Raw genomic sequence first — 24,776 nt, 5'->3', positions numbered from 1 at the left:
GATATTGTCCACTTTGAGCATAAGCTCTCATGGCTTTGCTTTGGGCTTCCCCAAAAGGCCTCAGACCAATGGAGATAGTATTCCTCACTTATAAACCCATGATCTTCCACTAAATTAACCAATGTGGGACACTCCCAATCCCAATAATCCTCAACATTGACTACACAAAGGCTTTCCTCAGTCACTGTCAGGCTTTGTTGTTCAATGTTTTTGCAGGGGAAGGGATAATCTCAGCCATTCAATTACCCGCATCTCGAGGTTTCCTGGTCTTTCGGTTGATTTTCTTTAATTCTTCTAAATTGGCCACTGCTTTGTTTCTTCTTTTAGCTTTTTCTACCAGAAATCGCTTGTTTTTCAACGCACTAGCGTGTAGGAATTCTAAGAATGAAGATTTTTCGAGGTTGTCATTATTTTCCATGAGATATGGATTGTTTACTTTAAGACCAAAAAAGCTCAATTAAACATATTTATCCTGTGGGAAGTAGTGGATTCTTACATCTTAAACTTTGGCAGCCCTCTTATTTTGTGTTGACAATCTTGGCAATGGAAGTTGCAAAGCTAAAGATGGTTCTGTTGCTGTTCGCCTTCATCTGGCTGGTTTCTGCTTCAGACAGTCATTTGTCTCCGAAAGGAGTAAACTATGAAGGTCTGACCATTTCATGAATACCCATTATTTCATGTTATTCGAAAATTGGTTGAATGTTGGTGTCTTTGTTTCTTATGTTTTGCTCTGTTCAGTGGCGGCTTTGATGTCAATGAAGAGTAGGATAAGGGACGAACGGAGAGTGATGGAAGGATGGGACATAAATTCGGTTGATCCATGCACCTGGTTTATGGTTGCTTGCTCTACCGAGGGCTTCGTGGTTTCTCTGTAAGCTTCTCTATTTTGTTGTCCTCTTGGTTATCTATGCAAAAATGGTTCATATTTGACAATTTGGACCTAATGAGATTTTCTCCATGTTTAGTTTCCTGGGTAAAAACGACCCAAAAGAGGGTTGTACAACATTTGTTTTTCTTACTCGAAGGTAAAGCTGAAATATGCTTTTAATTATTGTTGTTATTGCAAGTGAGATGCCAAATATGGGCTTATCTGGAACGCTTTCCCCTAGCATTGGTAACCTGAGTCACCTTCGGACAATGTGAGCAACAAGCCTCCCTGTCCCTTCATTTTCTTCAAATCATTTCTTACACATCTATAATGATTGTCTTCTCAAGTAAAAATTCAGTGATTGTTCATACTTGGATAGCCTAATGTTGGAATGTTTTTCATTGAAGCTTTAACTCGCTTCCTTGAAAGTTTAAATTTACTGGGTATAAATAATTGCAGGTTGTTGCAAAATAATGAGTTAACTGGTCCAATCCCAGATGACATAGGAGGACTTACAGAGCTTCAGACTCTTGACCTTTCCCACAACCAGATTGTCGGAGGCATTCCGAGTTCTTTGGGGTTTCTTACTCATTTGAATTACTTGTGAGTATGACTGGATGATGTGCAAGATTTTTCTTCTTTCTTCCACTCGCTTATGCTCTCTAACTATTGTTTTACTGTTGTCATGTAATCTTTGTTGCCAAGTTTTCAGGAAGCTTAGTGGTAACAAGTTAAGTGGACCAATTCCGGAATCTGTTGCCAATATCTCAGGTCTTACCTTTTTGTAAGTATTCTGTTTCAATTCCTAGTGTTTTCTGGATTCACACAAGTGACTTCTGATTATATGCTTTGCTCCGTAGGGATTTATCAAATAATAATCTCAGTGGCCCAACTCCGAGAATACTTTCCAAAGAGTACAGGTGAGATTCCGTCTGTTCAGTTGATTTCTCAGGAATCTTTATCTAATTCCAAATGCCATCGGTTACTTTTGAAGATCACAACCATAAATATGAAGTGTCTTATGTATATTGGGTATATGAGATCCCATATCGGTTAGAGAGTAGAATGAAATATTCCTTATAAGAGTGTGGAAATCTCTCCTAACAAACGCATTTTATAATCGTGAGGCTGACGACGAAACGAGCCAAAATAGACAATATTTGCTATCGGTGGGCTTAGGCTGTTACCAATGGTATCAGATTCAGGCTCCGAGTGGTGTGCCAGGACACTGGCCCCCAAGGGGGGTGGATTGTGAGATCCCACATTGGTTAGAGAGTAGAATGAAATATTCCTTATAAGAGTGTGGAAATCTCTCCTAACAAACGCATTTTATAATCGTGAGGCTGACGACGAAACAAGCCAAAATAGACAATATTTGCTATCGGTGGGCTTAGGCTGTTACCAATGGTATCAGATTCAGGCTCCGAGTGGTGTGCCAGGACACTGGCCCCCAAGGGGGGTGGATTGTGAGATCCCACATCGGTTAGAACCGTGAGACTGATAGCAATAGGTAACGAGCCAAAACGGACAATATTAATATGTTCTGGCTCATCGTTTCTTTTCTTACCCATTGTTTTACCAAAGAGGGGGAATAAGTTTTTCCACCAATGCCATTTACCACCTTTTGACAGCGCTTGCCTTTTTTCCACAGTGTTGCAGGGAATAGATTCCTTTGTGCATCTTCAGAATCTAAAGTGTGTGGAGGAGTATCAAAACCAGTTAATGGTAATAAAATTTTATTGTCCGTAATCATTGTATCTTGAATGTCAATGGTATAAAACTCATGAATAGAGCTGTTATGGTGCAGAAACTGGTTCGCCTCAGAAAGATAATAGCCATCATCACTTGGCTCTTTCCATAGCTCTATTTGTCAGTTTCACGCTTGTGGTTTCTGTTGTGTTACTTGTTGGCTGGGTGCATTGTTATAGATCTCATCTTGTCTTCAAATCCAACGGTACTTTCTGACCTTTTACCTTTTCCTTCTATAATTTCTTTGATTTAGATTATAATGATGAACTTTGTTTGACTTCATTATTTTGGTTCAAATCTGCAGTGCAGCAAGATTATGAATTTGATATAGGCCATCTGAAAAGGTTTGCATTCCGTGAATTACAAAAGGCAACATGTAATTTTAGTCCCCAAAATATCGTGGGACAGGGTGGTTTTGGTGTAGTTTATAAAGGGTATCTTCCAAATGGGACATATGTTGCGGTGAAGAGACTGAAAGATCCAAATTATACTGGAGAAGTGCAGTTTCAAACTGAAGTTGAAATGATTGGCTTAGCAGTGCACCGCAACCTCTTGCGTTTGTATGGCTTTTGTATGACGCCACATGAAAGGCTGCTTGTTTATCCATATATGCCAAATGGGAGTGTCGCTGACCGCCTCAGAGGTTTGTTTTGAAAACATGCATTTGATATCTCTGCATATTGCAAACCTCCATCCTCTTAATCTCTCTTGAATATGTTTAAATACCGTCCACCCACAGATGCAGGCCAAGAGAAACCATCGTTGAATTGGAACAGAAGACTGCGTATTGCCCTTGGTGCAGCACGTGGACTAGTATACTTGCACGAGCAGTGTAACCCAAAAATTATTCACCGGGATGTAAAAGCTGCAAATATTCTTCTAGATGAAAGCTTTGAAGCCGTGGTTGGGGATTTTGGTCTGGCAAAGATGTTGGATAGAAGGGACTCACATGTTACTACAGCAGTTAGGGGCACAGTGGGGCATATCGCCCCCGAATACCTTTCAACTGGACAATCTTCAGAAAAGAGTGATGTTTTTGGGTTTGGCATATTGGTTCTTGAACTCTTAACAGGGCCAAAAGCAGTAGATGCTGGCAATGCTCAGGTGGTTCGAAAGGGAACGATTCTCGAATGGGTACGTAGAGATGAGTTGTTTACTTATCCTTTGGTTCTTTGATTTTGGGTTCATTTAAACACTTATCGTTAGCTACAAAAAAAGGTGAAATGAGCAGGTTAGAACGTTACATGAGGAGAAGAGGCTAGATGAGATGGTGGACAGGGATCTAAGAGGGTGTTTTGATGCAGTGGAGCTGGACAAAGCTGTAGAATTGGCTCTGCAGTGTACTCAGTCGCATCCACAACTCAGACCAAAGATGTCCGAGATTCTTAAGGTTTTAGAAGGTCTTGTTGGAGAGTTGAGCCAAATCGAGGAATCACCAGGCGGAGCAGCAAGTCTTTATGAGGACAGAGCTCATAGTTTCTCCCGGAATTACAGTGATATTCATGAAGAGTCTTCATTCGTTGTGGAAGCCATGGAGCTGTCGGGACCTCGATGACAGCAGCAAAGAGTTTAGGAAACCATTTAGTAACATAACAGCAAATCAGTTTTGCATCTCAAAGAGATGGAAAAGTATTTACCTCTTCTGTAACCTGTTCCACAAAACCAGAAGGCTAACCATGAAATTCTGGCTTGTAATTTATGTTTGTTTTGTTGGACTAGTGCGAAAGAACATTCTATTTTGTTTTATTTGATGTTTAGTTGCTTCAATGTTAAGCTCACAAAAGTCTAAAAACTCATCATTTCACCAACTACAATTCTAGTTGTCTTGTAATTCTCGTAACAATCGTTGTCCTTTCATCCTCCACTATCAAAAGCTTAACCATAATTTCACCAAAAAAAAAAAAAAAAAAAAAACTCGTAGATATTAAAACGCTTTTATTTGGGAGAAATTTTCATACCCCTGTAAAGAATGTTTAATTATTCTCTCCAAACAGGGGATCTCACAATCCATCTCTTAGAGCTCAACGTCCTCGTTATCACATGATATCATTTGTAACATCTCAAACTCACCACTACTAGATATTGTCCGTTTTGGTCCATTATATATGACCATTTAAAATGCGTCTCTTAAGAATGTTTGGTTCCTATTTCTAACCGACGTGAGATTTCATAATCAATGATATGACCCAAAAGAAAAAAGCTTCTGCAGGGGAGGGTTATCTTTTATCAACCCAAAATTTTCATAAAAAAAAAAAAGAGAGAGAGAGATTTTTGAAGAAAGTTGGACTTTTTTTTTGTAATTAATAAAGACAACTGGGGACATGGAGGATGAGAGGAACAAGAACAACGACAAGGCGTAGAGTGAGGTCTGAGGACAAATTCAACCTAAAGGAATAAATATGTCTAGACACGGAAGGTGGGGAAAGAAAGGGGAAAAAAAAAAGAAGCAAAACAGGTTGGATTTCATGGAAAAAGATGACGCGTCTGGTTTTGTTTCGGAATTATGGCACCGTTTACCCACAAAAAACAGCTACTTTACCCATTACAAACGCCATTCCTTACATTTATTACAACAATTCTTTAAACATCAGCAAGAACATCGTACTGTCAGTCACGAAATATTTGATTGCGTGTGTCAAAAGAAGAAGAACAGGAAGAAGATAACAAAAGAAATTAATATCTAATCAGTTTGAATAGTGAATTGAATTTGAGTATTTTTTTTAACCCTAATTGTCGCAGTTCCCATTGTTTGCGATGAAGACGAAGTTGGTCAGCCAATGGTATCAGGAGCCTTATCCTCCAATTTTAGTTGCTTTCATCACATACCCAATTGGGTTCCCATAATGAAAGACGAATTGTAATTGCATCCAATTTCCATGTCGTTTGCTTCACTCTGATTTTCACAATCCCGCTTTGAATAGTGATTTTCCCCCTTTTTTTCGTCGCATCGAGAAGTACTGGCAGAGAGAGAAAGGGAGGGGTTTCACCTGGAGGATCCCAATTGGAGACAACCCAGATCTCCGCTTTTTGTTTTTATTTTCAATTTATGAGGTAAACGCTGACCCCTGATCAAATTTTGGCGTTTAAGCTATAGATTGCGCTCCTTCTGTGGAGTTCATCCTCGGGATCAAGCCATTCATATCTTCCATTGGTCATCAAAAATGCTGTAAGCAAAAGACGTTTCTCGCATATTCCGTGAAAACTTGGAACATGCGACGATTCTTGTTCTGTTTTTAGTCTACTTTTCTGCCTTTTTCATGATAGATTACCCACTTCGGATTTCAAAGGATTTTTTCATTCGTATCAATAAGTTCGATGGAAAGTGATGCATTCTGATGGGGTATTGAGTTATTAGGGACATTTTTCTTTCAATTAATGGATCGAGAAGAAAGGAGTCGGCAAGAGGGTGGTGTTATCTCGAGTCGAGTAGAAACAGGGGTGCCTAAAACCACCAACGATTTGGTTAGTAGCGATAAGATCGAGTCCACCATTGTGATAATCCCAGAAACCACTGCGCCTACCGGCGGCGACAAGGACGCACACGCCCCTGGTAGAGAAACAAGGGAGAGTTCGAATCTGAACACTTTAGAAACTGTAGTGGTTATTGATACGGGTGGGGCTGCATCTGGAGGTGGAGATGGAGAATCGGTTGTGAAGAACAAGGGAATGGTGTCGGGGAAGGATTTGGAAAAGATGAATTTAAAGTCAAAGATGTCAGAAGCAAAGGAGAATCCGGCGTTGGTAAATGTAAAGCCAATAGAGGGTAGAGGGTTTGTTGAAGACTGGAATGGAGAAAGGGTGTGTAGGATCTGCCATTTGGCTTCCAACCAAGCCTCAGAGCCTAAAACTGGGACCAGTACTTCGGAGTTGATTCAACTTGGTTGTGGCTGTAAAGATGAGCTGGGAATTTCTCATACTCACTGTGCTGAGGCATGGTTCAAGCTCAAAGGAAACAGGTTCTTCCTTCTCTTCTGGTTTAATATCAAGTTTATGTACTGGATTTCGTATTGACACTTGATGATGATCTGTAATTTTGAACACTCTTTTGTTTGATTGTTGTAACTTGTAGCTGCTAGTCCGACCATTTAACCAATACTTTTTAGTTTTTTCTTTCCTCATTTGTTCAAGAATCTAGAATTTTAGTAACCTGTACAAATAGAAAGCGTTCCATTTCTGTAGAGCGAGGAGAATAAGCAGCTCTCTTAACACAAATAGAAAGGAGGAAAGTGGTCGTCTTTGGGTATTACCTTCGAGGGTTTCCCCTCAAGGTTTTAAAACGCATCTACTAGGAATACGTTTCCACACCCTTATAAGAAATGTGTGGGATCTCACATTCCGTCTGCATCCGTTCTTCTATTTATTTCTGTTATGTGTAAATGTCTCCTGTGAAGTTCAGTCTACCTTTGATTTTGTTTCATGCTGCCAATGTATCTTTGTCTTCCATTATAACGTTCTATCTAGGTGACATGAACAATTATACAAACGACAGAATGGCGCAATGACAAAGGTGCGCACGTATTTAACGAGCACAGCGCTCCGGAGTTTGAGTATTGAGTGGTTTCCCATTGATGAACTCAACTGTTTGTTTATGTACATATGCATGTGAAATATAAGGAAAAGAGTCCAAAAACTACAATTTTCTTTTCATACTGTCGAACGAGCTGATGATTATCTAATCATAATCGTAATCATTATGACATTTTGATCAATACAGAACGTGCGAAATCTGTGGCGAGATCACCAAGAACATTGAAGGAGTCGGGGACAACAGTTTTATGGAAGAATGGAACGAGGGAAGGTCAGTAGATAGCTATGGAAACACATCAAACAGGGGTGGGGGATGGTGGAGGGGACAGCCATTCTGTAACTTCTTGATGGCATGTCTGGTAATAACTTTTGTTCTTCCATGGTTTCTTCGTATAAACATTTTCTAGCAAGTGTCAGATAATAGAAAGCATTGTTGTGTTTGGCCGAATGCTGATTAGAGCAGATGAATTTGTGGGTGTTTTTGGTTGTGGTTAGTCAACGACGTTTCTGCAGCTTCTGCCTTCAGAGTTGCTTCAATAATTATCACAGATTCGTTAGTTGTTCATATTTTCGTTGCATTGTTTGTCTTCGTTAATGATCACCACCAATGTTATGATTCCACAATCCTCTATGAGATTTGTACTTATGTATAAATTTAACTTTGCTCCTACCAGGTTTTGAAAGTTTTTAGTTACTTTTCCGTGTTGGTTGATATAACTAGGAAGATGGAATTTTCCGAATGAAAATAAAGTTCACCAAGTATGTAACCGACAAAATCCACTGCTAATAAATATTGTTCGATTCAGCCCGTTACGTATCGTCATCAGTCTCTCGGTTTTAAGACGTACACCTTTGTACGGAATGTTTCGTTTCTCTCTTCAACCGACATCGGAATCCATCCCCCTTGAGGGCTAGTGTCCTTGTTAGCACACATCTTAGTGTCTTGACTTTGATATTATTTGTAACAACTCAAACTCATCGTTAATAGATACCGTTCACCCGTTACACATGTCAGATATAGTTCGGAGGATGAAGCCTTAATGGGTATAGCCTCTAGGAAATGAGGTTTAAATATACATTTTGGTCCATATAATTTCCAAAAACTTTTATATTGGATTTTTGGTCTATTTTTTAAAATAACATAAAACTTTTGATATTTATTCTTAAAAAAATTAAATTTCATGCAACTTTTGTATTAATATTAAAGGATATGTCTTAAAGAGGATCAACACCGTCAATCATTATCCGTTGTAGTCTAGTTGGTTAGGATACTCGGCTCTCACCCGAGAGACCCGGGTTCGATTCCCGGCAACGGAATTTTTTATTAAACTTTTTATTTATAAATATTTTACCAATATGACCTTACGATGAAGGGACAGTTTCGTCAATTTAACGCACAGAGAGACTATTAATAACTTAAAAACCCTAGCAGTCCCTCCATTGCATCTTTACGTCTCGAGCTTCGTTTACCGCTTCTCAACTTCGACTCTGCAAAAATGGTATTCCTCGCTCTTTCGTTTGATTTTTGTTTGCATTGAAGCATCGAATGCGTTTTTGCGTGTTTAGGTTTCTAATTTAATTTGATGCTACATTACATTTCAGGCTTCAGAGAAGAAGCTATCAAATCCTATGCGGGATATCAAAGTCCAAAAGCTTGTTCTTAACATCTCTGTTGGTGAAAGTGGTGATCGTCTTACCAGAGCCTCTAAGGTTTTCTTCCCGTCTGTGACTTGCTCTCAAGTTCTCTTCTGTTTAATTTCCGTCAAGACTCAACAAAGATTCTGTTTTTTCTTTCTGTATTTCAGGTGCTCGAACAACTCAGTGGCCAATCTCCGGTCTTCTCCAAGGGTATAATTGCATTTACCTTTTAATCACTGTTAAAATTACCGTTTCTATCTTATTTATTCATTATCTGAAATTCGTGGGGATGCCTTTCTGGAATCTTTGTGATTGAAACAGCACGGTACACCGTTCGATCATTTGGGATCAGACGTAATGAAAAGATTGCGTGTTATGTGACCGTGAGGGGCGACAAAGCAATGCAGCTTCTTGAGAGTGGTTTGAAGGTTAAGGAGTATGAGCTGTTGCGCCGGAACTTCAGCGACACTGGCTGCTTTGGTTTTGGAATTCAGGAGCATATTGATCTCGGAATTAAGTGAGTTTCAATCCTTCGTGTTATTTTTAGCGAATTTTTGCTCCCATTTTGTTATTGCTTATTTATTTCTGTAACTGGTATTGATTGTTGATTAGGCTGATATTTATAGACCTTAGACAAATCAGGATTACGATTTACAGTATGTAAGTGCGTTTGTAAAACCTTTGTGAAGTATTGAAGAATAAGAGGGAAAATTCTAGAATTTTAATTTTACTACTGTAATAAATCAGTTCCGTCAATTGACTAATAATCATACTTTCTTTTGTGACTGGATTTGCTTCATTATCTAACCTATATCAGGAATCAGGAGACGGGTTATTTAACTTTTGTGCTCACAAAATTTATTGTGATAGACCCAATCCAAGTGATAGACCTGTCATAAGCAAGGCTGTGTACGTTTGTAACTTAGGTAGATACACACTATTCATTGACATTAAGTACAACATGTGTAAGGTTAAAGAGGTAATCGTCATTTGGTTTGATGAAAAGACTTCTATTTTAACTCTTTCTGACTTGTTTTATCTGAACAAATATTTGCATGATTTTTTATTAGTCTTATACTTTTAACTCTCGTTACATTCAGACTAAATGGAAACAATACTTAACGCTATTGAAATAACATAATCCAAAGAGAATTGTTTATAGTGGTAGTATCACAAGTTACCTGAAAATCACGTGCACCATATATACTTCAGTGCCTCGTCTATATTGAACTTGAACTGAAACCAAGGGGAACATCCATCCCTAGTCAACTTTACCGATGCTCAACTTTGATTTCTTGAGGCTTGAATTAGTGGGAGTGCTCATTGCCTCATTTTTAGTCCCCAAGTAATTGGGTTTTTTTTTTTTTTTTTTTTTTTTTTTAAACTCACATTCTTCTAATTTTTGCTACAGGTATGACCCTTCTACGGGTATTTACGGTATGGACTTCTATGTTGTTCTTGAACGTCCAGGTTACCGTGTAGGTCGCCGCCGTAGATGCAAATCAACTGTTGGGATTCAGCATAGAGTCACTAAAGAGGATGCCATGAAGTGGTTCCAAGTCAAATATGAAGGAGTTATTCTCAACAAATCTCAAAATATATCCTAGAAAGGTTCTCTGCTATCTTTGCTGTCATGTTCAAATTTTGGCAATATGTTAACTCATTTAAGATTTGTCCATCAGAACTATATTTCTTTTTTATGGAGCGTTCAACCCTTTCTTATATTATTGTATTCTCTGTTTCAACTCTTTTTGCCGCGTTGGAAATCAGTATTCAATTTTTTTTGGTTATACAGTGCCAATTGTTTTGTTATAAATTCATGGTATGTAAGCAAAATTTCCAGAACTAGCTGGTTAGGTTCATGTGTTCCGTTCTCCTGAAGAAAAGAAAACCTGTCGGGAAAAGTTTTCTCCGTATCTCCTAACAATAAGGATTCTCCTATAAATATCCTCCTTCCCCAGTAAGATTTTTGTTATCAAACCTCCCCACATCTGCTTCGGTCGTGTGAGGCCAAAATAGGATTTAAATCTCAAAAGTTCCGTAGTCGATGGATTTAGACTCCAAATAAGTGCATGTTTGGTTTGGCACGATACATTTTGGGGATGGATGACGTGTTTCATTTCATCTAATTTTTTTAGCTATTGATTTATTGAAAATAAGTGCATGTTTACTTCAGTTTTCATCTAAGTTTGATTTTATTATATATTTTTAATCATCAAGTTAATCAATGAATGTAACATGCCAGATAGTGTTAGCCTAAACTGTGATTGTAGTTTTAAGAATAAGAGGAGACAGAAGGGACAGAAGCAAGAGGAAAGAAATGGAAAACTTGGTTGGGGATTGACAACCAGGTTGTTCTTCATTTCATGGGGTTCATCATTAAACATTTGGGTCCCATCCACATTCCACACAACTCTTACGCTATTTGAAGCAAAGGGGGTTCCCATAATAACCATTCCATAAACAAAATGGCCCCTCCTTCCAACTTTACATCTATCACTTTTTCTCCCCTTGTAATTCCCTACCCATTCCCCTATCTTATCTTTCGATCCATCTTCTCTGTGGACCCTTATTCGAACAAGCTTCTTATTTTGTCATTCAAATCCAAATGGTTTAAGACGCAATCTTTCTTTACCTTCAACAACTCACTGGCCCATTTAACCAAATCAGTGCATGCATATTAATAACACAAAATGGATATGCTTGTAATGGAACAAAAGTACACAACTGAAAATAAACAAACATGTCTCATTATTAATTGCATCTTTTTAGAAGTTTCACCGAAAACTAAATCATTGAACAGATAGATTTTCTCATCCACAACTGTAACATTATACTTGCGTGAGATGATAGATTAAAAGAACTCTGTTTTCCAAAATAATGTTTCTGATCTAATCGAGCTTGAACTTGTGATAGCTAATCCGAAGAGGTGTAATCTCAACGACAGCACTTGGACAAGAGAACCGAGAAAACAATGATAAAAACTAAGGATGACAACCCAATTGCCACTCCAAGAACTACCTTGTTTGGCCCGTGTTGATGATTATCCTCCTCGTGACTAAAATGGTTCTCCTCGTAATCACTTCCACTGTCATCCGCCACTGAATAGTCATCGTCGTCTCTAGCCGGCGGTGGGGGTATCGGCAAACCGTGTTTGTCACAAGGAGCAATACCAAGCTTCAATTTGGATGATAATGTGGAATGGTTATAACATAGATTGCCGTTCCCCTGAATCTTGAACACTTCCAACCTCTTGATAAACGATTCATTGAAAGGAATTACTCCACGAAACTGATTGTTCTCCAGATTCAAGTACTTCAAGCGTTTCATCTCCGAAATGAACCTCGGAATTGTCCCGTTCAACCGGTTCGAACCGAGATCAATATGAATTATCCCCGGGATGGCTGAGAAAGACTCCGGGATCGGTCCTGACAGCGAATTAGAAGCTAATGACAAGTTCTGAAGTGAAATCAAGTCCCCAATTGAAGTGGGTATCTCACCATTGAGCGAATTCAACGACAAATTTAAGGTTTGAAGATTCTCAAGCGATGTAATGGAACTAGGTATCTTCCCCCTGAGCTTATTGCCGGAGAAATCGACATGGGTGAGGTTGAGATTGAGGTGTTTAGGAACAAAACCCGTGAGATTGGCGTGAGAAATGGTAAGAGTCCTGATGGATTTCATATGACCAAGAATGACATAAGGACCAGAGGCAGTAATAGGGACACCAGAGACAGTGAGATCAGAGAGGTTCCGGAGGCGGCTGAGCCACACACCAGTGAGCTTACGGAGACTGCGAATGCAAGTGAAGGAGCGGAGGGAAGTGGCGAGATCAGAAGGGAAGCGAATAGGGGAAATGGGGCAGTTGAGGAACTGGAGGGATTGAAGAGTGGAAAGAGATTTGAGAGCAGTGAAGGTCAAAGCGACGTCGTCGGCACAGTTGACGAGGCGAAGAGAAAGAAGGTGGCGGAAAGGGGCGGAGGAGTCGCAGAGAGTGACATTATGGAGTGAAGACGGCGAACATGGGTTTCTAGAAGTGGGAATGTGAAGGGATTGGAGGGCTCTGAGTTGCTTGGGGTCGAGGGTCGAGGAGAACGGCGAAGGGGAGGCGGTGGGGGCGGAGGTGGGAGAGAGAGTTGCCAAAACAGAGGGTGCGATGGAAAAGAGGAAGAGAAAGAGAAGGCATGAAAATGGTGAAGGTTTTTTGAGTTTCATGGCAGTTTTGGGAGAATAGGGTTAAGGTTGGGTTGTGAACAGAGCAGCGAAGCAGCAGAAAAACAGAGAAAGTGAAGAATGGAAGAAGATGGTCTACAAAGCGAGACCTTTAGGGGAACGTGTCAGCTTTGTCTTAAAACGCCCCTACATTTGTTCACATTTCATAATAACAAATTAATCTCCCACTTAATAATAATGATTATTATATTTCTTTTAACTCAAACAATATTTTAGTATGAAAAGCAAGGAAAAAGAAAATCTTAGGAGGGCAATAATGTAAATAACCCATGGAAGCGAGATCACATGCTTACAGACTGATATGACAATCTGGAAGTACTTCGTCAAAGTGGGTCAACTCATCGTAGATACACTTTTTTATTTTATTTTTTCATTTACTTTGCTTTGCCTTTTTAGACCCGACCATCCGATCTCTCTCTCTCTTTTTTTTCTTTCTTTTTTAGAGTTAAAAAGATGTTTGAAGAGTAATGTCTAAGAGCTTAAGAGTTAGATTCAGAAGAACTGAGTTGGATGAAAGTGAATCAAACATGGTGATCCTTCCTCTAACGCTTTAACACCATTTTAGCATCTGGGTTAGCTTCAGAACAGGATAAAAATGAGAAAGTTGGTTTCTTTTGGAAGATATGGCGTTGGGACCAAAACCAACCCTACAAGTTCAGTGCTGTCTCTGCTTGCATTGATGGGCAAAATTGAAGAAGAAAAAGGCTGGAAGCTTGGGAAGCGTGTGGATGTAATTTATTTTATATGCATACACTTAAAACAGAGTTGAACTTGTTTGACAGAGCATGACTGCAATTCATCGCTTGTTGGGATATACTTTGGAAAGGGGGAGTGGGGATGATGCGAAGAAGAACAACAACAAGTTCCCTTTTAATTGTCCGAAGAATGATCCAAAAGGCATATGTGAAATACTCTATTCCTCCGGCCACAAGCATATTCGAGGCTTATGTGCGAATCATGCAGCCTTTAAATCCCAGCACAACCAACAACACTGAGATAACATTATGAATGGAGGATCGTCAAGGGGTAGAGAAGAATGAGAGGGCGGATCCCTTTTGGCAGAAAGGTTTAAAATAGTTGCTGTTTGAGAGTGGTTCGTCTGCCAAAAGAGACTTGCCCTGCCATTCCACTCTTCTACCACATACATTCATTATCTTCCACTCAGCTGCCCCTAATCTTCACCTTATTATTGGGATTAATTAACTCGTGATAGTGTTCATGTTGTACAGTGAAACCCTGAAAATGGGAGTGATTATTTTTTAAGAAGATCACTGGTGGGCAGTGCATACAACCTAAAGCAATGGATTTGGGAATAATTCCATGAAGATTTGAAGGAGGAATCAATCTGTATAAAAATGATTCTAAACGAGCATCTGGTAGTGGGAGACTAAAAATAAAAGAATTCATTCACTCACCCGGAAGAGTTAGAAGGACGTGAAGATGAAAAATGGGGAAGCTGATTGTTATAGGTGAATGATAAAGCTGCAGAGGAATTGCTGGGCAAATCTCGTTTGGCAGCCAACAATGAGAGATGAATTAAGTGAGCAGCCAATAGAGAGTTGGCCCTGTAATACAACGGCAGTGGCTACTTCCTTCTGTTCCACAACGCAGCAAAGCACAAACAACTTGTATTTATGGAACCCACGGAGGAGCATATCCATGGGGTATATACATTTATTTCTCTCTTCCTTATTCTTCACCTCTTTCTTTCCGCCACTCTTTACGACTTGCGGCGGTTCGGCTGTTGATTCCCCGCCATAATTTATTGCCTTTAAACTCTGCCCTTCTCTGACCATCTGGGTGCGCGCGCGCATGACCATCTGGGTGCGCGCGCGCATGCGTATGCAGAAACTCGACGCCCTGCCGCTGATTAGTTACTTTATACTCATCTGTGGCATCTCATCACACTGAAAGGCCGTTTATTCACAAACCTTCACTGAAGATCTGTGACACATGAAATCAAAATCTGGAATTCTCTTCATTTCTTATTTTTTTAATTCAACAAATTTATGTTTATTACATGTTATTAGCCATACTTTAAGTTGTGATTGATGGGGTTTTTTTAATTGTCAGAATCAACGTTTTCATTGAGAAAGTTCAGGGCTTCCAATTAGAAACAAAACAAAACAAAACAAAAAAAAATAGTGACAAACAATTGTGGGCATAGAATAAATTCTTTATTTTTTTGACTCGAGAAAGATCATTTTGACTACAAGGAATTGACAAATCTTACAAACACTCAAATGAACACCCCAAATTAGGAGCCCACATATCCAAATACACTGCTCCGCCCTGTGGCTGAAAGGCCCGGCCCACTTTTGCCTCAGTTATAGCCCCTCCTAGTTCCTACATTGGGCTCCTATATCTCATCTTACTAGCTCTTTCTTGGTTTGCCCCTAAACTATATTTACTAGAAGAGTTACTCTCCCGATACCTTTGTAACGTGGTCAGGTCACAAAGAATGCTAGAGTACCATTATACGTGAGATCTCACATCGATTGGAGAGAGGAACAAGTGCTAGCGAGAATGCTAGACCACAAAGAAGGGGTGGTTTGTAAGAACGTTAGAAACAAAACATTTTTATAAGAGTGTGAAAACTTTCCCACGCATTTTAAAAATCTTAAGAAGAAGTCTGAGAAAGGAGAGTCCAAAAAGTACTCCGTGTTTGGGTGGTGCTGTTGCACATTAGATGCATTTGGGTGTATGATTGATTCAACTTCCACCAATCAAATCATTCCCTGGGCGTATAGGTGGAATCCATGGAGGAGGAAGAGAGGCAAAAGGAAAGTATGTTGAAGGAAGAAGCCAAAGGAGGAGTAATCAAAAGTCGAGCCACCCAAATAGTTTATTGTTAGTACACACACGTCAAACACAAATGGACACTTTAAAGAAATATCAAAAGAGAAACACAGACACACAGAAAAAGGGAGGGTTTAAAAACGCCTTTCTGCGGTGAGAACAACATGTTTGGGGGTTTGTGGGGATACTGCCATCGAGTACTACCTTCAAAAAAGCTAAAGCTGCTTACATTTCCACAAACCTATTGATTAATCACATGCGTCTTTCTATGTGCCTCTAAGCAAACCCAATACCACCCTCCACAAGACCCACCCACAAAACCTTAAGGGAGGGTAGAAGACAGAGAAAGCAGAGGAAAACAGGGGCGGAGGAGGGTATAGGCATATACAAAATGCCAAACACCAATCAGAGCAGGTGGGATTCATTTGTTTTCAAGTGTAAACCCGTTTGACATATCATATTTCTAAGGCGCAGGTTCTTTTTGGGTACACCCGAAGTGGAAAGAACGATAAAGAATAAAACAGAGTCCAAAAGTAGTGTCAGACACATGTGACTTATCTAAACTCACTTATCTGTAGAGCTCACCAAGCCCTTCAAATTTTCAACAAAATAACATTACATTACATTACAATTCAGGTAGCTAATTGAGGAAGCCCATGAGTGAACCAGCTCATTGGTCTCTGCTCTGTCCACTTGTACACCTTATTCACTGATCAAACCCCTCTTCTTCCTCTTCTGTCCTCTGTTTCCTTGTCTTCTTCTCACCTCATTCCAACATTCAAACTTCAAACATCTTAATCCAAGGTAGCTACACCATTGTGCTTGGCAGACAGCATTAGACCTGAAGTAAAAAAGCACCATGCATGTGCTACTATTGATTGTAATTGGCTTTTCCATCTCTTAAATTGAGGGGGAAAAAGTTAAAGTTATCCTCTTTAACCATGAACAGTCCAAACTCATAACGAGGGAAACATAAAAGACAACACCCAGCCTAAGTTTTTTAATACCCACATACCGCATTGTCGTGTGTATATATGTGTGTAACTGTAGGCATAGAAGTATTAGCGTACGAATCATTAAATATTGCATAAGTTTAGAGAGATGGGTTCCTCTGTTTTCATGTTCACATAAGAACAAAAGGAAAGTAGCTCAGTGATTGCTTCAGTTTCGCCTTTTTACGCTATAAAAACCCAGACCCAGACCCAGACTCTTCATTTCAGGCCACATTCTTCACTAACTTATCTCAATTGGGAAGCAAGTCGGAGCTGAGAGAGATGGTTTCTGCATTAGAAAACAGATTCAACTCACGCAAGAAGCTACGCCTTGTTCGATCTCTGGGCACCCATGAATCCCCTGTAATTCCTAAGACATTCTGTTTTGGTGATTTTGTTTGTTGGGGCCATAAATGATGGAATTCTCTATTTATGCAGGGAAAACAGAGGAGTGGGTTCTGGAACTCTGTTCTGTTCATTCATAAGCTTAAGCTGAAGCTGGAAGCAATTGAAAGAGAATACTTGAAGTCTATAAAGGAACTCCATGCGCTCAAGGTCCTTGTTGTTTTAGAATTGTTGCTATGTATGTGTTTATGGTAAATTGAATCTTCCATTGATGCTTGATGAACAGGAAGTGAAGGTGGAGAAGATGGGAGAAGAGATTAAAGTGAAAGTGAGATGCGAGAAGGGAGAGAATAGATTGGTTTCAGTATTAGAAGCATTGGAGAGAATGAGATTGAACGTGGTGGAAGCCAGAGTTTCGTGTAGTGAATGCTTTTCAATGGAGGCCATTGCTGTAGCTGAAGATGATCAGTTGGTGAATGTAAAAGATATAACTGAAGCTATTAATGTAGCCATTGATGCCTAATCATAAGCTTCACTTCCTTACCCACCACTTGAATCACAATGTTTCTTGATATCTCAACCTCTCTTTTTTTTCTTAATTAGATCCTAAATTATTATATAAAATATTTACTTTTTGTTTTGATAGTAAAAAGAAAAAAAAGAGAAAATGATTTTCTTAAATTCAATTAAAAAGGAGGGGACTTTAAGGAAAAGAGGATCCAAAGAAATCCGGGTCAAAGTTCAGACCCACCGTAGATTCGACCCGTGACACCCGATATCATGTATCAAAGAAGGTGAATAAGAAAATACCAGAGATGTTTCTTATAGCTGTAGTTTACACACAATACAAGCAATGAAACAAATGTTGGAGTGTTTGAGACAATAATGTACTCAGCATAGGAACAAAGTCCCTCAAACTCAAATGAGTATCAACTGCAACTCCCAAGTTTACCAGCAGCTTAAGCATATCACAACTTTTGGCATCACGAGTTAACTTATCAGTAATCAAAATCCCTTCCCTATTCTGTGCATCCCTGGAAATGTTTCACAAAATCACTGTGTATACCATAGATAGATAAAATACATGTGCCCCAGGTGACATCCTGCTGCACCAACTTCAGATTGCAAGTTTAGCTGGAACAGCAACCACCTTTCTTTATCTCGGACACGTCCTTGCTGATGTCGATTCTCTCCCCTTTTGCTAGAACAACTGATGCAGCAGCATCATTGCTAGCTTCCATAGCCTTCTTGCTCACCAAGTGGTAGATTTGTTTAAGCACTTCAACGAATGCGTTGTCCACGTTTGTGGATTCAAGTGCGGAGGTTTCCATGAAGCAGACGGACTCTGTCTCAGCAAACGATTTTGCATCCTCGGTTGGGACTGCCACAAGGTGACGAAGATCGGATTTGTTGCCAACCAGCATGACCACAATGTTAGGATCTGTATGATCTCTCAACTCATTCAACCACTTCTCAACGTTTTCATAGGTAGCGTGTCGAGTAACGTCGTACACAAGCAGGGCACCAACTGCTCCTCGATAGTAGGCACTTGTAATTGCTCGGTACCTACGAACTGGAGAAGTCAGATGACTGAATATGTAGGAATATAAGGTGAGCAGAAGTTCTAAGGTGAAGCTAAGTTAAAAGTCTGTCACACAGGTTAACCATTTTCAGTACAGCAAAAGCTTGCTCACGCCAAGAATTCCCTTTGACTTGCACTCACCATGATATAATGAGAAATTTGTGCCATTTTTTTCAGATAAACAAGACACTAAAAATATATCTTTCCCTGCAGAATATCCAAGATGGTGTTTGTAAAACCCCAAACTCACCGCTAGCAGATATTGTCTTCTTTGGGCTTTCTCTTCCATGGTTTTCCTCAAGGTTTTTAAAACGCATCTAGTAGGGAGAAGTTTCTATACCCTTATAAACAATGTTTCGTTCCCCTCTCCAACTAATGTGGGATCTCACAATCCACCCTCCTTCGGGCCACAGCGTCGTCGGTGGCATTTGTCCCCTCTCCAATCGATATGGAATCTCACAATGTTAGTATGAACGGGTTCAGTCAACCTCAAAAACGGCCTCAGATGTTTTATAAACCAACACTCCATGCCTAGCATCTTCGCATCGATAAGGAATTGCACAAACTTCGAATTAGATCTTCACATAAACACGACCCTTCATAACCAGTTTAACAGATTTCCTGTAACCTGACTTTGATACTAGTAATTGATATTCCTCGGCTCTCTCAACCCCAAACGCTACAAAGAGGTGAGTTCTTCGTCACACTTATAAGCCAACACTCGACGACATCCAAAATGAAGGTCAAATAACCCAACATAATTTCTAATAATGGAAGACAATTACTTGGAAGAGGAAAGTAGAGAAACAAGCTTCTCGAAAATTGACGTTACCGCTGATCGGTCTTCTAACATACTCATGAACTTTAGGTGCATTTGAATGTGCAATTCGTATCGGTAGACATAAGATGTCTGAGTAACAATTGAAGGGAAGGGGGCTCCTGGTTTAAGCCATAAAGACATGTTTCAAACCAAAGAGCTCTCCATATTGAAATACGGCTGGAAGGCTTGATTTGCTATCTTTATTGGTCCTTTCTGTGTGCCGTTTTATGGAGAAGGTAGCATCCAGCAGGATAGGATGTCGTTAATTTGGGGGTCAACTAGTGATGCAAATTGGACAACAACACAGAGCACAAACCGTATGGTGAATTGAGGTTTTGATGGGGATAAAAATGACAAGGGAAGGCAACATCCGGCAGATAAAAGTAATCGAAGTTCTAAGAAATGTCTTTGAGTTTAGATCCACCAAACCCGTTTGGTACCCCATTACAATCAACACCTAAAATATGGAACCTAATAAACAAATGAACAAACATGATCTAAACCAAGCAAATACATTAATTAGCAGTAATCAAAGCTAAAGAATCAATTAAATTTGAAGGCAGTACATCTCGAAATCAACAGAAGCACAAAGAAAAACAATAAAACAATAGGAGAGCCCCATATGTGACACAACATTTCCACCAAAAAAGACAAGGACCCAGATCATGAAATTAAAATAAACAGAGAGAAAAGAGAAATCACCGTTCTTGGCCAGCGGTGTCCCAAATCTGAGCCTTGATAACCCTGCCATCAATACTCAAACTGCGGGTAGCAAACTCAACGCCAATAGTGGACTTAGTTTCGAGGCTGAACTCGTTTTTGGTAAAGCGGGAAAGCAAATTGGACTTGCCAACGCCAGAATCGCCGATTAAGACGACCTTAAAGAGATAGTCATAGTCGTCTTCAGCTCTGTACGCAGACATTTTTGAGGAGCCCCCACAGGTACAATGCTGGACCGTCCACAATAAGAGAGAGACAAAGATGGGTTCTCTTCAGATCGCGGACTTTCCCTCTCTCTCACTGCAAAAATCTTTTCTTTTTTATCGGAGCTGTGTTTTTATCCCAAAAAAAAAAGTAATTTAAGAGCCTTGTTTGTTCGGAAGGGGATGCGAAAGACCCCTTGTTCTGGAGCTGAAGTGCAGCAGAAATAAAGAGAGCGATTGAGTCGAATTGGGTCTGGGTTTGGGTTTGGGTTTAATAGCTACAGAAAAAAGTCGGCCATTCCAAACTTTGAAGGTTGGAGCAGACTGGATTAACCCGACCAAACTGTCCTAATCACGTCAACCTCCTCCCTCCACTTCATGCCACCACATTCAAACCATATTTTTGGTACTACAATTTGCTTACATTATGTGGTTTTTTTTTCATTTCTTAAATTGGTTAGTTTGTTTTTTAAAAATTTAGAATTTAGTTTTTTAACTTTTGAATTTTGTTTTTATAATTTGATAAAATTTTATAAACACACTCACAAAAATTAACAAAACTCTTCTAAATAGTTACCTTATTTAGGAAAATCTTATCAATTGAACGATCGAATTTGGTGATGTCATGTGTTGAAAAGAGGGTGGAGCACCGTATCTCCATCCTTGATGACATGCATCTTGTGGTTCAATTTGATTTGAATTTGTATTTAACTCCTTGACTTGCATGCTACTTAGTTTAGCGTCCACAGTCGGATATGAATCATGACCAATGTCTCATTTGAGTGCATCATGTGTTGTTGTTATAAGAATAATCTGTAAAAGCCCAAATCCACCGTTAAGTAGATATTATTTGCTCTAACCCGTTACTTATTGCCGTTAGTCTCATAGATTTTTTAACGCGTTTGTTAGAAAGGGTTCTCCACACCCTTATTAAAAAAATGTTTCGTTCACCTCCTTAGCCGACAATAGATGTTGTTGATTGAAGGGATATATATATATATATATACATACTAGTTCAGATGTAATTAAAACTCTTTCATATTTATAGAATTTGCTATCAATCACTAAAAAGTTGAGCCTCGTAAATGAAGCAAGGCTCAAAAAGCGAGCCACCCTTTGCCCTGTTTAACCTTTGGGGTTCATAAACGTGGATACCCAAAACCATATATGAAGTTCAGAAGAGAAAGAGAGAAAGATAGAGATGAGATTCCACCAACTAATCAACACCCACCAGAACTCAGTGATCCAAAGTCAAAATCAGCAAAGAACTGGACGCTTTCAGGCTGCCATTCTCATCACTTCCAAACACAAAGGCTTGTAAGCTGCAAGTTTCTTAAATTTTGTCCCCTCTTCTTCCAATGCTCCAAACAGGACCATAACAAGTCCTGGAATCTCTGATGTCACAGGGACCAATTGGGTCATAAGGCTCTGATTCCCTTGATCAATTCTTCATTTATTACCTTCTCTTTTCAATCTGACACAATTCAACCCCCCCAGTAAGCTTGGGTCAACAAAATCCCTTTCCTTTCTAATCTAAACCCGCTTATACACGTTACAAAATCCCTCACCAAACAACTCACCATCATCGCCTATATAACTCAACAGCTTTGTCGTCTTCAACCCCTCAACTGGCTTCCAACCTCCATCAATGTCCATTTCCACCACTGCTACTCCAAAATTAGTTCAGAGGGTACCCAAATCCACTTCAGACAGATTGCTTCAGAAGTTCTGCGATGCTACCGAATTTGGATTTGATTACGACACAAGTGGCCTCTGGTCTCCCCCTCTTCAACGCACTGTTTATTTGAGCTCTTCCGGTAGAGTTTTCTATCCAACGGATTTGCAAAGAAAGCTTGAGAATGTGTTGAGTTCTGATCGTAGAAGAGAAACAAGTTGTTTCAAATTCAGAGTAAGTTGAATGTTCAAATTTGGTGGGTTTGTTTCAAATTCTCTTGAAATTGGTTTGTGTTTAGATGTATGCAGTTCATATGTTGTAGGTGTTTTGGTGATCCATGAATGAGGCAAATCTCAAAGCTGCCATCTTTAGTACCTCGCTTCCATTTTTCCTTATAATGCAAGATCTGCCTCAAATTTGGAGCCACTCAGGGGTGGGCTACAGCTATGTCTTATGGTATTGTGTCATGTGCAGAAGGCTTTGCTTTATACAACTAAGCACAGTATTTGGAGTATTGAAACATATGGATAGCAGAGGTCCGGTGAAGTGGGTCCTGTAATGGCTACCTTTGCATGCAAAATAACAAAACCCAATAAAACATCTACACAACACAATTCTCAATGTCTCAGCTCCATTTATCAAGACTCTCTCATTTTCCATTTCTATTTCACTCCCTGTAGTAACAGAAATGTTGGGATTTCTGATATAATTGAGCAAGAATGGCATATAAGATATTGTCTTTTTTTTAGGCTTTTCTTTGGAGTATTTAAAACGCTTATGTTTAAGAAAGTTCTATGCTCTTATAAAAAAATGTTTCATTTTACTCTCCAACTGATGTGATATCTCACAATCCAGGACGAGCGTCCTCGTTGACACTCGTTCCCTTCTCCAATTGGTGTCAGCTCTCACTCCTTTCGGAGCTGAGTGTTCTCGCTGGCGCACTCGGTATCCATCACTTTTGGAGCTCAGCATCTTCACTGACATTCGTTCCCTTCTCCAAAACACGAAAACTAGAATCTTTCAGGCAAATGCGAACAGATGATTTTAAGTATGGGAGTGGCTAGTTTAATGGCTCTAGTAGTTCTGCCAATGGTGAAATAATTGTGTCGACTGACCTACACATCTGATCTTTGTGGTGTAAATGTAATCTTGAATTCTCTTCTGAGTGATAGTGCTATGCCGGAAGAGGAAGAAGAAAAAAAGTGGTGGATGGGCCAGAGCTAGTTGATTTGAGCTGCATGCCCAGGAGAATTCACAGCCTATTAACCTCCTCTGGCCCATGTACGATATAGCCTTTTCCTAGCTCTGAAGACTGAAAAGACAGAACCATTTTTGGTGTATAAAGGTGGGGTTCTAGCTACTCATTGCAAACAAAGTTTCCAAACCAACAGAAATAATGGAGACTCGTGCGTCATATATCAGCCAGAATTGCCTAATAACACAGACATGCTCTCCAAACCCCCCCAAAACAGGGGGCCAATTAAGCAGTGATATGAATGAATAAAGAATCAATACAGAGCAAAGCAAAAACCTTTGGGGCGTGGAAATGGATGAATCCTGTCAAAATCCAGACCCCTTTGTTGTGGACAGATGGGGGCCTCTTGTAGACATTCTTCCCAGCAAACCCTCCTCCAAATTTCATGCCGACACCCTTTTTTTCTTTACTTTTTCGACCATAATCTTATGACTTCTCGCAGCCCTTTCCGGGTCACACTTTAGTTTTCAATTTTCAACAAAAATGTATGCTCCCCACGTTGCTCCTTCAAATGTGCATATTCATGGGTCGTGTTTTTAAGTCAGGTTTGGGATTGTAATTTTAAAAGGGTCTCATGTCAAATCAATTTACTTTTATTCAGTGATCATTATTTTGCACTGATTCTTAGGTTGGTTAACAAAATTATTAGTTTAATCCTCGTGTGAAATCCCTTTGCTTAATTAACTTGTCACGACCCGATTTTCGAGGCTTCGAAAATCAGACCGTGAACCAAAAGGCGAAATCGAAAACAAACAAAAAGAAAGTAGAAGAAAAGAAAAACCAAAGTAAAAATATAAAAATACTTTGAATTAAAACAAAAGAGAGAAATTTCATTTGTTAATTATTACAAAAGAAATTGCAAATATAAAATGAAATACAAAAGACTCTAAAAGACCGAAAAGGGACTGACGCTCCGGAACGACCCCCTCTGTGACTGTACAACTCTCAAACGCTCCTCTACCTCGACCAGCAGCCAGTGAACACCTGAGAAAAATAAATGAGAACGGGATGAGTATAAAAATTATACTCAGTAAGCCACCTACTTGTAGGCTCTCTTCGCATCTTAATTTAACAGAACTCCCACGGTTCCCTAATTCGGTTCTAGGACATTGGGTTCTAACCTTAGTCTATCGGGGCTTGCCCCTTGGGTTTCACCGGTTCATCGTCCTTTCATTAGTCACCTAGAGGTTCCTTATGCCCAGCTAATATGGTCGGTATCTCTCTATGAGGCGCTACCTCCACATGGCTATCTAGAACTACATGGTACCTAGCCTAGGGGTGTGCTGAATACCCCTACGCCCATATAGTTCTCCTATGGTGGGCGCGACCCAACCCGTTCCCATGCAGCTAATGGGCTGTACGACGTGGGG

At 39.7% G+C, this 24,776-nt stretch overlaps 6 protein-coding genes, 1 long non-coding RNA gene and 1 other non-coding gene across 13 annotated transcripts in view; 5 read left to right on the top strand and 3 right to left on the bottom strand.

Annotated features, from left to right (window-relative positions):
• Positions 1 to 162: 162 nt before the first annotated feature.
• LOC111433712 (probable LRR receptor-like serine/threonine-protein kinase At5g45780) lies at positions 163 to 4,363 on the top strand. 4 transcript variants are annotated; one of them, XM_023070870.1, is made up of 12 exons: positions 163 to 258; positions 514 to 646; positions 739 to 871; positions 1,068 to 1,139; positions 1,328 to 1,471; positions 1,581 to 1,652; positions 1,729 to 1,788; positions 2,520 to 2,593; positions 2,676 to 2,822; positions 2,919 to 3,260; positions 3,357 to 3,751; positions 3,849 to 4,363. In XM_023070870.1, the coding sequence occupies exons 2-12, from the start codon at positions 544 to 546 to the stop codon at positions 4,170 to 4,172; spliced, it is 1,866 nt and encodes a 621-aa protein (XP_022926638.1). In that variant the 5' UTR covers positions 163 to 258; positions 514 to 543; the 3' UTR covers positions 4,173 to 4,363. The 4 variants fall into 4 exon arrangements, with proteins under 4 accessions (XP_022926638.1, XP_022926639.1, XP_022926637.1 ...); XM_023070871.1 differs by having other exon boundaries at positions 163 to 400; positions 2,922 to 3,260; XM_023070869.1 differs by having other exon boundaries at positions 163 to 400.
• Positions 4,364 to 5,102: 739 nt separating this feature from the next.
• Positions 5,103 to 12,503, top strand: LOC111433701. Of its 3 annotated transcripts, XR_002708850.1 has the most exons (3): positions 5,103 to 6,573; positions 7,079 to 7,164; positions 12,493 to 12,503. XR_002708850.1 is itself a non-coding variant. In XM_023070857.1 (2 exons), the coding sequence occupies exons 1-2, from the start codon at positions 5,993 to 5,995 to the stop codon at positions 7,080 to 7,082; spliced, it is 585 nt and encodes a 194-aa protein (XP_022926625.1). In that variant the 5' UTR covers positions 5,103 to 5,992; the 3' UTR covers positions 7,083 to 7,715. The 3 variants fall into 3 exon arrangements, 2 of the variants coding, with proteins under 2 accessions (XP_022926625.1, XP_022926623.1); XM_023070857.1 differs by lacking the exon at positions 12,493 to 12,503 and having other exon boundaries at positions 7,079 to 7,715; XM_023070855.1 differs by lacking the exons at positions 7,079 to 7,164; positions 12,493 to 12,503 and adding an exon at positions 7,332 to 7,715 and having other exon boundaries at positions 5,114 to 6,573.
• On the top strand, positions 8,389 to 8,461 carry TRNAE-CUC. Its single transcript has one exon. It is a non-coding gene; the product is annotated as a tRNA-Glu (tRNA).
• LOC111433702 (60S ribosomal protein L11-1-like) lies at positions 8,561 to 10,572 on the top strand. Its single transcript, XM_023070858.1, has 5 exons — positions 8,561 to 8,643; positions 8,747 to 8,854; positions 8,950 to 8,992; positions 9,104 to 9,299; positions 10,194 to 10,572. The coding sequence occupies exons 1-5, from the start codon at positions 8,641 to 8,643 to the stop codon at positions 10,387 to 10,389; spliced, it is 546 nt and encodes a 181-aa protein (XP_022926626.1). The 5' UTR covers positions 8,561 to 8,640; the 3' UTR covers positions 10,390 to 10,572.
• LOC111433700 (receptor-like protein 51) lies at positions 11,511 to 13,175 on the bottom strand. Its single transcript, XM_023070854.1, has one exon. It carries the CDS (start codon positions 12,995 to 12,997, stop codon positions 11,720 to 11,722), a length of 1,278 nt encoding a protein of 425 aa, XP_022926622.1. The 5' UTR covers positions 12,998 to 13,175; the 3' UTR covers positions 11,511 to 11,719.
• A 3,727-nt stretch (positions 13,176 to 16,902) lies between these two features.
• Positions 16,903 to 17,731, top strand: LOC111433703. Its single transcript, XM_023070859.1, has 3 exons — positions 16,903 to 17,169; positions 17,245 to 17,361; positions 17,438 to 17,731. Exons 1-3 carry the CDS (start codon positions 17,089 to 17,091, stop codon positions 17,672 to 17,674), a joined length of 435 nt encoding a protein of 144 aa, XP_022926627.1. The 5' UTR covers positions 16,903 to 17,088; the 3' UTR covers positions 17,675 to 17,731.
• A 215-nt stretch (positions 17,732 to 17,946) lies between these two features.
• Positions 17,947 to 20,947, bottom strand: LOC111433916 (ras-related protein RABA1c-like). The gene is made up of 2 exons (XM_023071187.1): positions 20,256 to 20,947; positions 17,947 to 18,717 (listed from the first exon to the last, which is right to left on the bottom strand). Exons 1-2 carry the CDS (start codon positions 20,474 to 20,476, stop codon positions 18,282 to 18,284), a joined length of 657 nt encoding a protein of 218 aa, XP_022926955.1. The 5' UTR covers positions 20,477 to 20,947; the 3' UTR covers positions 17,947 to 18,281.
• A 1,721-nt stretch (positions 20,948 to 22,668) lies between these two features.
• The window catches only part of LOC111433588, a 20,054-nt gene continuing 17,946 nt past the window's right edge, over positions 22,669 to 24,776 (bottom strand). Inside the window, exon 3 of the long non-coding RNA XR_002708839.1 lies at positions 22,669 to 22,752. This is a non-coding gene — a long non-coding RNA (uncharacterized LOC111433588). The remainder of the gene's footprint in view (positions 22,753 to 24,776) is intronic.

This window comes from Cucurbita moschata, unplaced genomic scaffold, assembly GCF_002738365.1.
Source record: "Cucurbita moschata cultivar Rifu unplaced genomic scaffold, Cmos_1.0 Cmo_Scf00043, whole genome shotgun sequence".
Lineage (NCBI taxonomy): Eukaryota > Viridiplantae > Streptophyta > Magnoliopsida > Cucurbitales > Cucurbitaceae > Cucurbita > Cucurbita moschata.
Note: the sequence above shows the minus strand (reverse complement) of the source record. Positions and strands in the feature narration are given on the sequence as shown.

Coding starts and splice junctions, on each gene's coding strand:
- LOC111433712 (XM_023070870.1), top strand. CDS start 544: ATGGAAGTTGCAAAGCTAAAGATGGTTCTGTTGCTGTTCGCCTTCATC. Junction 2,823..2,918: donor TCTTGTCTTCAAATCCAACG/GTACTTTCTGAC, acceptor GGTTCAAATCTG/CAGTGCAGCAAGATTATGAA. Junction 3,752..3,848: donor AGGGAACGATTCTCGAATGG/GTACGTAGAGAT, acceptor TGAAATGAGCAG/GTTAGAACGTTACATGAGGA.
- LOC111433701 (XM_023070855.1), top strand. CDS start 5,993: ATGGATCGAGAAGAAAGGAGTCGGCAAGAGGGTGGTGTTATCTCGAGT. Junction 6,574..7,331: donor TTCAAGCTCAAAGGAAACAG/GTTCTTCCTTCT, acceptor TGATCAATACAG/AACGTGCGAAATCTGTGGCG.
- LOC111433702 (XM_023070858.1), top strand. Junction 8,855..8,949: donor GTCTTACCAGAGCCTCTAAG/GTTTTCTTCCCG, acceptor TCTGTATTTCAG/GTGCTCGAACAACTCAGTGG. Junction 8,993..9,103: donor ATCTCCGGTCTTCTCCAAGG/GTATAATTGCAT, acceptor TGATTGAAACAG/CACGGTACACCGTTCGATCA.
- LOC111433700 (XM_023070854.1), bottom strand. CDS start 12,997: ATGAAACTCAAAAAACCTTCACCATTTTCATGCCTTCTCTTTCTCTTC.
- LOC111433703 (XM_023070859.1), top strand. CDS start 17,089: ATGGTTTCTGCATTAGAAAACAGATTCAACTCACGCAAGAAGCTACGC. Junction 17,170..17,244: donor TGGGCACCCATGAATCCCCT/GTAATTCCTAAG, acceptor CTATTTATGCAG/GGAAAACAGAGGAGTGGGTT. Junction 17,362..17,437: donor AGGAACTCCATGCGCTCAAG/GTCCTTGTTGTT, acceptor CTTGATGAACAG/GAAGTGAAGGTGGAGAAGAT.
- LOC111433916 (XM_023071187.1), bottom strand. CDS start 20,476: ATGTCTGCGTACAGAGCTGAAGACGACTATGACTATCTCTTTAAGGTC. Junction 18,718..20,255: donor GACACCGCTGGCCAAGAACG/GTGATTTCTCTT, acceptor TCCAGTTCGTAG/GTACCGAGCAATTACAAGTG.